This window comes from Pseudophryne corroboree, chromosome 9, assembly GCF_028390025.1.
Source record: "Pseudophryne corroboree isolate aPseCor3 chromosome 9, aPseCor3.hap2, whole genome shotgun sequence".
NCBI classification, from domain to species: Eukaryota; Metazoa; Chordata; class Amphibia; order Anura; family Myobatrachidae; genus Pseudophryne; species Pseudophryne corroboree.
In genome coordinates this window covers 24,314,784-24,331,250 of record NC_086452.1, presented here as the reverse complement: position 1 = coordinate 24,331,250, position 16,467 = coordinate 24,314,784, and the positions used below count along the sequence as shown (strand labels likewise).

Below are 16,467 nucleotides of genomic sequence, written 5' to 3'. Positions count from 1 at the left end.
ACGGCTGCGAGTGACGTCACACAGCCGCTGCGGGCCACGCCTGTGTTGGCTGGACCGCGCCCATGAAATGGCGGCCAAATAACGCCGTTTCGCCCCCCTCCCGCCCATCGACCGCCTCTGCCCGTCAATCAGGCAGAGGCGATCGTAGTGCAGTGACGGGCAGCCATGCGCCGCAATTCTGACACGATCGCTACGCTGCGAAAAATTGCAGCGTGCGATCGGGTCAGAAAGACCCCCATTGTGAGTTACCATAGTGTGTAGTATTTGTCTTGGTGCGCCATCTACTGGATTGATGTGTAAAATGAAACTTCATGAGTAGATAACCTGCCTGATTAGTGATGGGTATATTGTTGGCTTTTCATGCGAAACTGATCTTGTATATATCTAGTATTTAGAGTATATATATATATATATATATATATATATATATATATATATATATCACTCTTCATGTTCGGGGTGTGCAATATATGTACATATTGTGCATATATATCTATATTGATATACATATAGGGCCTAATTCAGATCTGATTGCTGTTGTGCGAAACTACAAGGCGGACGATTATCGTTCGACTGTGCTTGCGTACAGATCGTAGTACGCAGGCGCGAGGACAAACTTCAAAAAAATTCCTGCATCCTTTTTGATCGCTAGGCGAACGCAGGCTGATTGACGGGAAGTGGGCGTTTGTGGGTGGTAACTGGCCGTTTTCTGGGAGTGTCAGGAAAAACGCAGGTGTTCCCAAGTGTTTTCAGGGTGGGTGTGTGACGTCAGCTCCGGCCCCGATCAGCCTGTGTGTATCGCACTGTAGGAGTAAGTCCTGGGCTACGCACAGACTGGAAAAATCATTGGATGGTGAGTGAGTTGTGAACGGATTTCTAGCTGACCGGCGTGTGCAAAGCTTTTCGCACGGCGTACGCAGACTTGCACGGGGCGGATATTCACTCTGTGTGGGCTGTGATTATCTGATCGCAAACCTCTGCAAATTCGCAGAATAGCGATCAGGTCTGATTTAGGCCCACAGGCGTGTTGGACCTGAGGAGCCTGCACACTGCGCACACCGAGTGTCAAGCGTCAGTATTTCCCTTTATTGCTCGTCTCCCTGATGTCGCACATACCTCAGGTTCTTTCTAGGTCACTAAGCTATACTACAATGAAAACGCCATCCAGATTCATCCAGTAGTTTTGTGTGATCCTGGAACTAACAGACAAAAATCCTTCATTTTATTTTTCCGTCTCCACAGTTCATAAACAGTCCCTGGACGTAGATCTCAGACGCAGCCCTTACATCAAAACCCCAGCGGTATGCACCCTGGTAATATCCAGGGGACCTGGTCTCAATGCTGAGGGGATAGTAAGACAAAGAATTGGGCCCGGTCATGCACCAGGGGACATGTCTAGTGCGGACAAGTATTAGGCTGTGCCGTCTCCTCTTTTCCGAGCCCTCAGTCATCTCACTGCCAGCGATGAAGAGTCATACCCCCCCCCAATCAGCTGATCAGCATGGGGCAGTGAAGTCCACATTGCGACGGATGCCAATCAGCACTTAACTGTCATGTTACAGGCTGTGTTTTAAAAAATGACAGGAGCTGATTGACTGGTAGTTTATCTCTCTCCAAGCTTTAATAAATCTCCACCTATGGCCCTCATTCCGAGTTGATCGCTCGCTAGCTACTTTTAGCAGCCGTGCAAACGCATAGTCGCCGCCCACTGGGGAGTGTATTTTAGCATAGCAGAAGTGCGAACGGCAGAGCGCCTGCAAACACATTTTGTGCAGAGCGAGATCATCCCTGTAGTTACTTATCCTGTGCGATGATTGCTGCGACGAGTGACACGGTAATGACGTCAGATACCCGCCCAGCAAACGCCCGGCCACGCCTGCGTTTTTCCAAACACTCCCAGAAAACGGTCAGTGGACACCCAGAAACTCCCACTTCCTGTCAATCTCCTGAAAGCGTTGCTAGAACCTGTGCAAAACCACAATGCTCTTTGTGCCCATACGCCGCGCGTGCGCATTGCGGTGTATACGCATGCGCAGTTTCGCCGTTTTTTTAGATGATCGCTACGCAGCGAACAATGGCAGCTCGGAATGAGTGCTTATGTCTGTTCCACAACAATGGATGCTTAGAGACACAGATGGGTGATATTCAATTGATACCGGTTATCACTTATCGCGCCCATTAGTGTCAGGCTTAGCCACATAAAGCAGCTAATCCTGAGTAAACGAATGGGCGTGACGCGAAAAAGTACCTATTGAGCGCTCACACGGGTCACTTTTCACAAATTTCAGCTCACACCCCCCGGTGGCGAGTTGCCCCCATAAATCGTTTTATTTCACCAATGTCGTATACGGAGTCAGGATGAAACTTCAGCTCTCACTTCTGCGTGGAACCACAAGTCTCAGCCATTCGGCCCTCCCTCTCAGCTGCTTGTCCCTTTATCTGCGTCACGTTACTCAGTGGCATCTCCCAGCGCTGCACTCACAGTGGCTGTCGCCCCTCCAGCTGCTCGTTTTTTGTTTTTTAAATAAAGTTGTTTAAAATGACACAAGCCTCTATGCCCTTTTCCAAAATGGCCAGAAATTGGGGGGTGGGGGGGGGGGGGGGGGTGTCATTCAGACCTGATTGCTCGCTAGGCTTTTTTTTTTTTTTTGCAGTCCTGCGATCACATAGCCGCCGCCCATAGGGGAGTGTATTTAAGCTTTGCAAGTGTATGAACGCATGTGTAGCCGAGCTGTGCGAACAGAACTTGTGCAGTTTCTGAGTAGCCCAGGACTTACTCAGCCGCTGCGATCACATCAGCTTGTCTGGGGCCGGAATTGACGTCAGACATCCGCCTTGCCAACGCTTGGACACGCCTGCGTTTCCCCAACCACTCCCTGAAAACGGCCAGTTGCCACCCACAAATGCCTTCTACCTGTCAATCTCCTTGCGATCGGCTGTGCGAATGGATTCTTCGTAAAACCCATTGCACAGCAACGATCCGCTTTGTACCCATGCGACGCACCCGTGCATTGCGGTGCATACGTATGCGCAGTTTAGCCCGGCGACTAGCCGATCGCAGGACTGCAAAACAACCCTAGCGTGCGATCAGGTCTGATTGACCCCCTGGGACCGTTAGTAGGTTTCTATAAATATACACACAAACACTCCTAAACACCTAGGCTGATCATTATACATTGCAGAAACATCACGTGACTATGTGGTATGTAGTCATTATGTCGACATTGAAAATGTTGACGTGGCTGTTGACAGTCTATGTTGGTGTTAAGGCTAGGTTAAATATGCGGTTAGGGTTAAAATACATTAAAAAATAAGAATTTACTCACCGGTAATTCTATTTCTCGTAGTCCGTAGTGGATGCTGGGAACTCCGAAAGGACCATGGGGAATAGCGGGCTCCGAAGGAGGCTGGGCACTCTAGAAAGATTTAAGACTACCTGGTGTGCACTGGCTCCTCCCACTATGACCCTCCTCCAAGCCTCAGTTAGGACACTGTGCCCAGACGAGCGTATACAATAAGGAAGGATTTTGAATCCCGGGTAAGACTCATACCAGCCACACCAATCACACCGTACAACTCGTGATATGAATCCCAGTTAACAGTATGAAACAACTGAGCCTCTCAACAGATGGCTCAACAATAACCCGATTTAGTTAACAATAACTATGTACAAGTATTGCAGATAAACCGCACTTGGGATGGGCGCCCAGCATCCACTACGGACTACGAGAAATAGAATTACCGGTGAGTAAATTCTTATTTTCTCTAACGTCCTAGTGGATGCTGGGAACTCCGAAAGGACCATGGGGATTATACCAAAGCTCCCAAACGGGCGGGAGAGTGCGGATGACTCTGCAGCACCGAATGAGAGAACTCCAGGTCCTCCTCAGCCAGGGTATCAAATTTGTAGAATTTAGCAAACGTGTTTGCCCCTGACCAAGTAGCTGCTCGGCAAAGTTGTAAAGCAGAGACCCCTCGGGCAGCCGCCCAAGATGAGCCCACCTTCCTAGTGGAATGGGCATTTACAGATTTTGGCTGTGGCAGGCCTGCCACAGAATGAGCAAGCTGAATTGTACTACAAATCCAGCGAGCAATAGTCTGCTTAGAAGCAGGAGCACCCAGCTTGTTGGGTGCATACAGGATAAACAGCGAGTCAGATTTTCTGACTCCAGCCGTCCTGGAAACATATATTTTCAGGGCCCTGACAACGTCTAGCAACTTGGAGTCCTCCAAGTCCCTAGTAGCCGCAGGCACCACAATAGGCTGGTTCAGGTGAAATGCTGACACCACCTTTGGGAGAAATTGGGGACGAGTCCTCAATTCTGCCCTATCCATATGGAAAATCAGATAAGGGCTTTTACATGATAAAGCAGCCAATTCTGACACACGCCTGGCTGAAGCCAAAGCCAATAACATGACCACTTTCCACGTGAGATATTTCAGATCCACGGTTTTTAGTGGCTCAAACCAATGTGATTTTAAGAAACTCAACATCACGTTGAGATCCCAAGGTGCCACAGGAGGCACAAATGGGGGCTGAATATGCAGCACTCCTTTCACAAATGTCTGAACTTCAGGTACTGAAGCTAGTTCTTTTTGAAAGAAAATCGACAGAGCCGAGATCTGTACTTTAATGGAGCCTAGTTTTAGGCCCATATTAACTCCTGCTTGCAGGAAATGCAGAAATCGACCTAGTTGAAATTCCTCTGTTGGGGCCTTTTCGGCCTCACACCATGCAACATACTTCCGCCATATGCGGTGATAATGATTTGCTGTAACCTCTTTTCTAGCTTTAATAAGCGTAGGAATGACTTCCTCCGGAATGCCCTTTTCCTTCAGGATCCGGCGTTCAACCGCCATGCCGTCAAACGCAGCCGCGGTAAGTCTTGGAACAGACAGGGCCCCTGCTGTAGCAGGTCTTGTCTGAGCGGCAGAGACCACGGGTCCTCTGAGATCATCTCTTGAAGTTCCGGGTACCACGCTCTTCTTGGCCAATCCGGAACCACGAGAATTGTGTTTACACCTCGCTTTCTTATTATTCTCAATACCTTTGGTATGAGAGGTAGAGGAGGGAACACATAAACTGACTGGTACACCCACGGTGTCACTAGAGCGTCCACAGCTATCGCCTGAGGGTCTCTTGACCTGGCGCAATACCTCTCTAGTTTTTTGTTTAGGCGGGACGCCATCATGTCCACCTGTGGACGACCCCACTGATTTACAATCATTTGGAAGACTTCTGGATGAAGTCCCCACTCTCCCGGGTGGAGGTCGTGCCTGCTGAGAAAGTCTGCTTCCCAGTTGTCCACTCCCGGGATGAACACTGCTGACAGTACTAGTACATGATTTTCCGCCCATCGGAGAATCCTTGTGGCTTCTGCCATTGCCATCCTGCTTCTTGTGCCGCCCTGTCGATTCACATGGGCGACTGCCGTGATGTTGTCTGACTGGATCAGCACTGGCTGGTGTAGGAGCAGGGATTTTGCTTGACTTAGGGCATTGTAAATGGCCCTTAGTTCCAGAATATTTATGTGAAGGGAAGTCTCCTGACTTGACCATAGTCCTTGGAAGTTTCTTCCCTTTGTGACTGCCCCCCAGCCTCGTAGGCTGGCATCCGTGGTCACCAGGACCCAGTCCTGTATGCCGAATCTGCGGCCCTCCAAAAGATGAGCACTCTGCAGCCACCACAGAAGAGACACCCTGGTTCTTGGGGACAGGGTTATCAGGCGATGCATCTGAAGATGCGATCCGGACCACTTGTCCAACAGGTCCCACTGAAAAATCCTGGCATGGAACCTGCCGAATGGAATTGCTTCGTAAGAAGCTACCATCTTTCCCAGGACCCGCGTGCAGTGATGCACCGATACCTGTTTTGGTTTTAGGAGGTCTCTGACTAGAGAAGACAACTCCCTGGCTTTCTCCTCCGGGAGAAACACTTTTTTCTGGACTGTGTCCAGAATCATTCCCAGGAACATTAGACGTGTCGTCGGGACCAGCTGTGACTTTGGGATATTCAGAATCCAGCCGTGCTGGCGCAGCACTTCCTGAGATAGTGCTACTCCCACTAACAACTGTTCCTTGGATCGTGCCTTTATTAGGAGATCGTCCAAGTATGGGATAATTAAAACTCCCTTTTTTCGAAGGAGTATCATCATTTCCGCCATAACCTTGGTAAATACCCTCGGTGCCGTGGAGAGTCCAAACGGCAGCGTCTGGAATTGGTAATGGCAATCCTGTACCACAAATCTGAGGTACTCCTGGTGAGGATGGTAAATGGGGACATGCAGGTAAGCATCCTTGATGTCCAGGGATACCATGTAATCCCCCTCCTCCAGGCTTGCAATAACCGCCCTGAGCGATTCCATCTTGAACTTGAATTTTTTTATGTATGTGTTCAAGGATTTCAAATTTAAAATGGGTCTCACCGAACCGTCCGGTTTCGGCACCACAAATAATGTGGAATAGTAACCCCGGCCTTGTTGAAGTAGGGGTACCTTGATTATCACCTGCTGGGAATACAGCTTGTGAATCGCAGCTAGCACCGCCTCCCTGCCTGAGGGAGCAATCGGCAAGGCAGATTTTAGGAACCGGTGGGGTGGAGCCGCCTCGAATTCCAGCTTGTACCCCTGAGATACTATTTGAAGGATCCAGGGATCCACCTGTGAGCGAGCCCACTGATCGCTGAAATTCATGAGGCGGGCCCCCACCGTACCTGGCTCCGCCTGTGGAGCCCCACCGTCATGCGGCGGACTTGGAAGAGGAAGCGGGGGAGGACTTTTGCTCCTGGGAACCTGCTGTTTGTTGCAGCCTTTTTCCCCTACCTCTGCCTCTAGAGAGAAAAGACCCTCCTTTTCCCCGCTTGTTTTTCTGGGTCCGAAAGGACTGAACCTGATAAAATGGTGCCTTCTTAGGCTGTGAGGGGACATGGGGTAAAAATGCTGACTTCCCAGACGTTGCTGTGGTAACTAGGTCGGAGAGACCATCCCCAAATAATTCCTCCCCCTTATAAGGCAAAACTTCCATGTGCCTTTTGGAATCTGCATCTCCAGTCCACTGGCGAGTCCATAAGCATCTCCTAGCAGAGATGGACAATGCACTTATTTTAGATGCCAGCCGGCAGACTTCCCTCTGTGCATCTCTCATATATAAGACTGAGTCTTTGATATGGTCAATTGTTAGCAGAATCGTGTCTCTGTCTAGTGTGTCAATATTTTCTGACAGTTTATCCGACCACGCAGCGGCAGCACTGCACATCCAAGCTGACGCAATAGCTGGTCTAAGTATAATGCCTGAGTGTGTATATACAGACTTCAGGATTGCCTCCTGCTTTCTATCAGCAGGTTCCTTAAGGGCGGCCGTATCCTGAGACGGTAGTGCCACCTTTTTAGACAAACGTGTGAGCGCTTTATCCACCCTAGGAGGTGTTTCCCAACGTAACCTATCCTCTGGCGGGAAAGGGAACGCCATTAGTACCTTCTTAGGAATTACCAATTTTTTATCAGGGGAAGCCCACGCTTCTTCACACACTTCATTTAATTCATCTGACGGGGGGAAAACTACAGGTAGTTTTTTCTCCCCAAACATAATACCCTTTTTTGTGGTACCTGGATGTAAATCAGAGATATTTAACACCTCTTTCATTGCCTCAATCATGAAGTGAATGGCCTTAATGGGCATTAAATTTGACTCATCGTCGTCGACACTGGTGTCAGTATCCGTGTCGACATCTACTTGTGCCATCTGAGATAGCGGGCGTTTCAGAGCCCCTGATGACTTTTGAGACACCTGGACAGGCACGAGCTGAGAACTCGGCTGTCCCGCAGTCGGCATGTCGTCAAATTTCTTATGTAATGAGTCTATACGTGCACTCATTTCTTTCCATAAGCACATCCACTCAGGTGTCTGCCCCCCAGGGGGTGACATCCCTTCTAAAGGCATCTGCTCCGCCTCCACCTCATTATCCTCATCAAACATGTCGACACAGCCGTACCGACAGACTCCACACACACAGGGAATGCTCTATATAGAGGACAGGACCCACAAAAGCCCTTTGGGGGGACAGAGTGAGAGTATGCCAGCACACACCAGAGCGCTATATAAGGCAGGGACTAACTGAGTTATGTCCCTTATAGCTGCTTTTTAATATAACTATATACTGCGCCAAATTAAATGCCCCCCCTCTCTCTTTTTTACCCTTTTCTGTAGAGTAGTCTGCAGGGGAGAGCCAGGGAGCTTCCTTCCAGCGGAACTGTGAGGGAAAATGGCGCCCAGTGTGCTGAGGGAGATAGCTCCGCCCCTTTTCCGCGGCCTATTCTCCCGCTTTTTTATGGAATCTGGCAGGGGTATTTACCTCATATATAGCCCCTGGGGCTATATATTGAGGTATTTTTGCCAGCCAAGGTGTTTTTATTGCTGCCTCAGGGCGCCCCCCCCCAGCGCCCTGCACCCTCAGTGACCGGAGTGTGAAGTGTGAGAGGAGCAATGGCGCACAGCTGCAGTGCTGTGCGCTACCTTGGTGAAGACTGATGTCTTCATGCCGCCGATTTTCCGGACCATCTTCTTGCTTCTGGCTCTGTAAGGGGGACGGCGGCGCGGCTCCGGGACCGAACATCAAGGCTGGGCCTGCGGTCGATCCCTCTGGAGCTAATGGTGTCCAGTAGCCTAAGAAGCCCAATCCGGCTGCAAGCAGGCGAGTTCGCTTCTTCTCCCCTTAGTCCCTCGCTGCAGTGAGCCTGTTGCCAGCAGGTCTCACTGAAAATAATAAACCTAAGACTATCTTTCTTCTAAGAGCTCAGGAGAGCCCCTAGTGTGCATCCAACCTCGGCCGGGCACAAAATCTAACTGAGGCTTGGAGGAGGGTCATAGTGGGAGGAGCCAGTGCACACCAGGTAGTCCTAAATCTTTCTAGAGTGCCCAGCCTCCTTCGGAGCCCGCTATTCCCCATGGTCCTTTCGGAGTTCCCAGCATCCACTAGGACGTTAGAGAAATCAGTGTTGACATGCAAAATGTCAACATAATCGCAATGGCGACATTCTGGAAATGTTGACATTAGGTCCATGTCATTCTGAATATCGACAGAACATACATGACTCTCATACCACATACACCTTTGTATTGTATGTATTATTTAAAAAATGATTACCATTGCGTGTGCCTCTATACCGCAGTGTCAAGTGACAAAACATTTTTATGCGTTATCACTTAATGGGGCTGATTTATAAAGAGTTTTATCATACTCAGCGCGTTTTAAAACTCTGATGTTCCAGCCAATCAGCTCCTGTCATATGTTTGAAAAATGACAGTTGGAGCTGATTGGCTGAAGCACCTTTTACCATACACTACAAATTTACAAATGTGCTGAGTATGATAAAGCTCGTTGATAAATCAGCCCCTAAGAAGAAACAGGCCTGCCTCAATCATGTACTTAGCGCTGCTTGTCACCTTCCTCTGCTATGCGGATCATTACCGTAGCTGATCGGAGCACTGTCACTCCGATTATACTGGATTCTTTGCCCATTGTATCTCTCGGGTTTATTTCTATAGGACCTCTGCAGCCAATGACCTGGGGTAGAGGAGGGAATAACTCAGTGTGAGCAGCAGTTATTAGAAGATATGTATAGTGTGCGTATAGGGAGAGAGGTAAGAAAGAGAAGGGGGCACTGGGGTAAGAGGTAAGAGTGGATCAATACTGCTGCATCAAGACAACCGCAGTGCCGGATAACAATCTGACTGCAGTGGACTGTACCTCTATTGGACATGTATGAAGCTGGTGTGACCCTGCCGCTTGGACTAGTAGACTGGGATAAGTATATTAGGACTTAGGAAGGCATAATTTGGGACTGTCATACTTCGCCGGCGTCACTTGCTCGATCCCTTCCAAGCAGCTTTCCACTCATCCACTAGTGTCGCTTATTCGGCACCATCCCATGCTGCTCTATAGTAGTCACAGGGGATTATCCCAGCCTTCATGTGACTCCTGCGACTGACTACGTCGGCAGAGGAGACAAATGTAAACTGCCCGGGCTATATAACCCTCTCTAGGAGCATGAGCAGACGCACCAGAATTATGCTCACGTACCTTCGGCCTGATTCCTAGTCGTACTCTATGCCAATTGCAGCTGCGATTTCTCTGCCTGCGGACGTGAGAAAGTGTGCAAGTGTAGCAGCCGCCCAGAAGTGAAGAGACGCCCACCGATGCCACCGCAACAGCACGGCAACTGCGTCACACATCGCAACGCATGCGCAGATCCTCCAATAATCGGCTGCTCCAGCGAATCTATGGCTACGCAGCAGATCTTCCTGAACCGAGACGCCAGAGCCACGCTACGGGCCTTATGTTTGTAAGTAAAGCAAATTAGAAAGTAACTGGACAAAACCATGCTGCAGTGCGGGTGGGGCAGATGTAACGTGCGGGTGGGGCACATGTAACATGTGCGGGTAGGGCAGATGTAACATGTGCGGGTGGGGCAGATGTAAAATGTGCGGGTGGGGCAGATGTAAAATGTGCGGGTGGGGCAGATGTAACATGTGCGGGTGGGGCAGATGTAACATGTGCGGGTGGGGCAGATGTAACATGTGCAGTAAGAATTGGGAGGGGTGTGTACAAGTAAAAATCAAAATTTCATTGTAAAAACAAAGCTAACATTTGTAGGCTACATACAGAAGCAGCCATTATTTACCATGCACAGAAACAATATAACCTACCCAACAATAAATCCTCTCGGCGTACTCCGTGGCAATGTCACTGCAACCATTTGCGAAACCATCAGCATAGCGTACAACTATGAATCAGGGACCTGGTGACCGGCGCCACAGTATCTTCCAGTCTCCCTGACTATGACCGGGCCTGTATTACTTATCTTATCCTGCTGATTTAGTACTGCGAATAGTGATCTCCTGGTACTGACTTGGCTCTTTATCATGGCCGACACCGGCATCCCGATAATTGGAATGCCGACAAGGGACGGGGTAATTATTTTACCCCTCCCCTGTCCCCTACCCTAGCCCTAACCAGGCTGAGATGGTGGCTAGAGCTAAGACTCGGGGGTAATGGCGGGCACCTACGGCTAACCCCTCCTCTAGTGTATGTCTCCCAACTGTCCTGAATCCAGCGGGACCGTCCCAATATTCGGACATTGTCTCACTGTCTCTCCCGCAGGTGGGGGGGCCAGTTGGGGAGGCTTTGATCACGCACTGCGCTGCTCTGCAAAGTAGCGAATGATCTCTGAATAGATGCCGTCATCTATTCAGTGCTAGGAGGGGAGTAGGAGGCTGACCAGCTGCTACGTGAGCGCTGGGCACGCCCCCAAAATGTCGCACCACGGGTCAGTGCTGCGAGGCCATGCCCACTCCACGCCACCTTATCGGGACGCGCACGGCTATGCCGCACGAGTGTTCCAACCCATGAAGGCATAAAGTTGGGAGATATGCTTTAGTGCCTAAACCCAACCCTCCCTCTCCGGGCCCTAACACTAACGCCCCCCCCCCCCTGACACTTACCTTCAGGACGTCGGCAGTCGGTGTTCCGGCACCGGGATTCTGAGTGGTGTTAGGATTCCCGCGTCGGTCACATGAATTGCAGCCAGTTTCTGACCATGGTAAAATAGAGGCAAGTCGGGGGCCAGAGGAGCAAAACGCTAACGGGGGTGATAACCTTTGATCCCTGCTATCGTCGGGAAACAAGGTAGTGGAACGCAACATACACACTACAAAAGAGACAATGCCATTAATAAACACAGGTCACTGCTGGTACTTACCATAACTCTGCCGCCAACTGACAGGAGTTTCAGGTCATTGCTGAGATTGACGTTGGACAACATCTCTAATATAATATTTACTCCGTCTTCTCCGGCAGCCTCCTAAGTATAACAGGACAGGATTAGCTGTATTATCTGCTCACTGACCGCTCATTACAGTAATCTGTAGGAAAGTGTCAGCTCACTTGCTAAATATAAAGACAGCGATTGCCAGGACAGCTGTTACTGGGTGTTATAGGAACACCAGATAACAATGGGTGGCGTCACTCTAGCAAATGCCACATTAGTAGTGTTCATTCTAGCACCCTTCACCTGTCACAGCCTGTGCAGTTCCTTTTCCTGCCTGGGGTGTTGCTCTCTGCTTTGGTGCTTTTATCACACTCTGCTCTGTATCTCAGCACTGAGCTTCAGAGGAGTGTGTGATAGAAGCACCAGAGCAAAGAGTGACACCCCCAGGCAGGAAAGAGGAAGTGCACGGGTTGTGACAGGTGTAGGGAGCTAAAATGAAAAATAAGATTTTACTTACCGATAAATCTATTTCTCATAGTCCGTAGTGGATGCTGGGGACTCCGTCAGGACCATGGGGAATAGCGGCTCCGCAGGAGACAGGGCACAAAAGCAAGCTTTTAGGATCACATGGTGTGTACTGGCTCCTCCCCCTATGACCCTCCTCCAAGCCTCAGTTAGGTACTGTGCCCGGACGAGCGTACACAATAAGGAAGGATCTTGAATCCCGGGTAAGACTCATACCAGCCACACCAATCACACCGTACAACTTGTGATTTGAACCCAGTTAACAGTATGATAACAATGAAGTAGCCTCTAAAAAAGATGGCTCACAACAATAATAACCCGATTTTTTTGTAACAATAACTATGTACAAGTAATGCAGACAATCCGCACTTGGGATGGGCGCCCAGCATCCACTACGGACTATGAGAAATAGATTTATCGGTAAGTAAAATCTTATTTTCTCTAACGTCCTAGTGGATGCTGGGGACTCCGTCAGGACCATGGGGATTATACCAAAGCTCCCAAACGGGCGGGAGAGTGCGGATGACTCTGCAGCACCGAATGAGAGAACTCCAGGTCCTCCTCAGCCAGGGTATCAAATTTGTAGAATTTAGCAAACGTGTTTGCCCCTGACCAAGTAGCTGCTCGGCAAAGTTGTAAAGCCGAGACCCCTCGGGCAGCCGCCCAAGATGAGCCCACCTTCCTTGTGGAATGGGCATTTACAGATTTTGGCTGTGGCAGGCCTGCCACAGAATGTGCAAGCTGAATTGTACTACAAATCCAACGAGCAATAGTCTGCTTAGAAGCAGGAGCACCCAGCTTTTTGGGTGCCTACAATATAAACAGCAAGTCAGACTTTCTGACTCCAGCCGTCCTGGAATTATATATATATATATATTTTCAGGGCCCTGACAACGTCTAGCAACTTGGAGTCCTCCAAGTCCCTAGTAGCCGCAGGCACCACAATAGGTTGTTTCAGGTGAAACGCTGACACCACCTTAGGAAGAAACTGGGGACGAGTCCGCAGTTCTGCCCTGTCCGAATGGAAAATCAAATATGGGCTTTTGTAAGACAAAACCGCCAATTTTGACAATCGCCTGGCCGAGGCCAGGGCCAACAGCATGGTCACTTTCCATGTGAGATATTTCAAATCCACAGATTTGAGTGGTTCAAACCAATATGATTTGAGGAATCCCAACACTACGTTGAGATCCCACGGTGCCACTGGAGGCACACAAGGGCTGTATATGCAATACTCCCTTGACAAACGTCTGGACTTCAGGAACTGAAGCCAATTCTTTCTGGAAGAAAATCTATAGGGCCGAAACTTGAACCTTAATGGACCCCAATTTGAGGCTCATAGACACTCCTGTTTGCAGGAAGTGCAGAAATCGACCTAGTTGAAATTTTTTCGTGGGGCCCTCCTGGCCTCACCCACGCAACATATTTTTACCACATGTGGTGATAACGTTGTGCGGTCACCTCCTTCCAGGCTTTGACCAGGGTAGGTATGACCTCTTCCGGAATGCCTTTTCCCTTAGGATCCGGCGTTCAAAACGCCATGCCGTCAAACGCAGTCGCGGTAAGTCTTGGAACAGACAAGGTCCCTGCTGGAGCAGGTCCTTTCTTAAAGGCCGATGCCACGGTTCCTCTTGGAACAGACATGGTACTTGCTGAAAGCAAATCCCTTCTTAGCTCCCGAGGCCATTAGTCCTCTGTGAGCATCTCTTGAAGTTCCGGTTACCAAGTCCCTCTTGGCCAATCCGGAGCCACGAGTATAGTTCTTACTCCTCTATGTCTTATAATTCTCAATACCTTGGTTATGAGAAGCAGAGAAGGGAACACATACACCGACTGTTACACCCACGGTGTTACCAGGACGTCCACAGCTATCGCTTGAAGGTCTCGTGACCTGGCGCAATACCTGTCCCATTTTTTTGTTCGGGCGGGACGCCATCATGTCCACCTTTGGTCTTTCCCAACGGTTCACAATCATGCGGAAAACTTCCCGATGAAGTTCCCACTCTCCCGGGTGGAGGTCGTGCCTGCTGAGGAAGTCGTCCACTCCCGGAATGAACACTGCTGACAGTGCTATCACATGATTTTCCGCCTAGCGAAAAATCCTTGCAGTTTTGCCACTGCCCTCCTGCTTCTTGTGCCGCCCTTTCTGTTTACGTGGGCGACTGCCGTGATGTTATCCCACTGGATCAATACCGGCTGACCTTGAAGCAGAGGTCTTGCTAAGCTTAGAGCATTATAAATTTGCTCTTAGCTCCAGTATATTTATGTGGAGAGAATTCTCCAGACTTGATCACACTCCTTGTGTGACTGCTCCCCAGCCTCTCAGGCTGGCCTCCGTGGTCACGAGCATCCAATCCTGAATGCCGAATCTGCGGCCCTCTAGAAGATGAGCACTCTGTAATCACCACAGGAGAGACACCCTTGTCCTTGGATATAGGGTTATCCGCTGATGCATCTGAAGATGCGATCCGGACCATTTGTCCAGCAGATCCCACTGAAGAGTTCTTGCGTGAAATCTGCCGAATGGAAGCGCTTCGTAATAAGCCACCATTTTTACCAGGACTCTTGTGCAATGATGCACTGACACTTTTCCTGGTTTTAGGAGGATCCCGATTAGCTCGGATAACTCCCTGGCTTTCTCCTCTGGGAGAAACACCTTTTCCTGGACTGTGTCCAGAATCATCCCTAGGACCAGCAGACGTGTCGTCGGAACAACTGCGGTTTTGGAATATTTAGAATCCACCCGTGCTGTCGTAGAACTACTTGAGATAGTGCTACTCCGACCTCCAACTGTTCTCTGGACCTTGTTCTTATCAGGAGGTCGTCCATTTTCTTTGAAGACGAATCCTCCTTTCGGTCATTACCTTGGTAAGGACCCGGGGTGCCTTGGACAATCCAACGGCATCGTCTTGAAACTGATAGTGACAGTTCTGTACCACGAACCTGAGGTACCCTTGGTGAGAAAAGGCAAATTTTGGGACATGGAGGTAAGCATCCCTGATGTCCCGGGACACCATATAGTCCCCTTGTTCTTTGCTATTACTGCTCTGGATTTGAACCCTTGTAAGTGTTCAAATTTTTCAGATTTAGAATAGGTCTCACCTAGCCTTCAGTACCACCATATAGTGTGGAGTAATACCCCTTTCCTTGTTGTCGGAGGGGTAAATTTATTATCACCTGCTGGGAATACAGCTTGTGAATTGTTTTCAATACTGCCTCCCTGTCGGAGGGAGACATTGGTACAGCAGACTACAGGAACCTGCGAGGGGGGAAACCTCTCGACATTCCAATCTGTACCCCTTGGATACTACTTGTAGGATCCAGGGGTCCTGTACGGTCCCAGCGTCATGCTGAGAACTTGGTAGAAGCGGTGGAGGGCTTCTGTTCCTGGGAATGGGCTGCCTGCTGCAGTCTTCTTCCCTTTCCTCTATCCCTGGGCAGATATGACTCTTATAGGGACGAAAGGACTGAGGCTGAAAAGACGGTGTCTTTTTCTGCAGAGATGTGACTTAGGGTAAAAAACGGTGGATTTTCCAGCAGTTGCCCTGGCCACCAGGTCCCATGGACCGACCCCAAATAACTCCTCCCCTTTATACGGCAATACATCTTTGTGCCGTTTGGAATCTGCATCACCTGACCACTGTCGTGTCCATAAACATCTTCTTGCAGATATGGACATCGCATTTACTCTTGATGCCAGAGTGCAAATATCCCTCTGCGCATCTCGCATATATAGAAATGCATCCTTTAAATGCTCTATAGTCAATAAAATACTGTCCCTGTCAAAGGTATCAATATTTTTAGTCAGGGAATCCGACCAAGCCACCTCAGCTCTGCACATCCAGGCTGAGGCGATCGCTGGTCGCAGTATAACACCAGCATGTGTGTGTATACTTTTTAGGATATTTTTCAGCCTCCTATCAGCTGGCTCCTTAAGTACGGCCCTATCCGTAGATGGTACCGCCACTTGTTCTGATAAGCGTGTGAGCGCCTTATCCACCCTGAGGGGTGTTTCCCACCGCGCCTTAACTTCTGGCGGGAAAGGGTATACCGCCAATAATTTTCTATCGGGGGAAACCCACGCATCATCACAAACTTCATTTAATTTATCTGATTCAGGAAAAACTACAGGTAGTTTTTTCACCTCACACATAATACCCTTTTTTGTGGTACTTGG

At 49.4% G+C, this 16,467-nt stretch overlaps 1 protein-coding gene across 3 annotated transcripts in view; it reads right to left on the bottom strand.

Moving 5' to 3' along the window:
- The window catches only part of LOC134957294 (zeta-crystallin-like), a 75,111-nt gene that overhangs the window by 18,279 nt on the left and 40,365 nt on the right, over nucleotides 1-16,467 (bottom strand). The window contains exons 7-8 of one of the 3 annotated variants that reach the window (XM_063939074.1): nucleotides 11,757-11,858; nucleotides 9,425-9,562 (exon numbers count right to left, since the gene is read on the bottom strand). In XM_063939074.1, coding sequence (XP_063795144.1) covers nucleotides 9,425-9,562; nucleotides 11,757-11,858 — 240 coding nt within the window. The remainder of the gene's footprint in view (nucleotides 1-9,424; nucleotides 9,563-11,756; nucleotides 11,859-16,467) is intronic. The other 2 variants (XM_063939072.1, XM_063939073.1) reach the window with 2 other exon arrangements.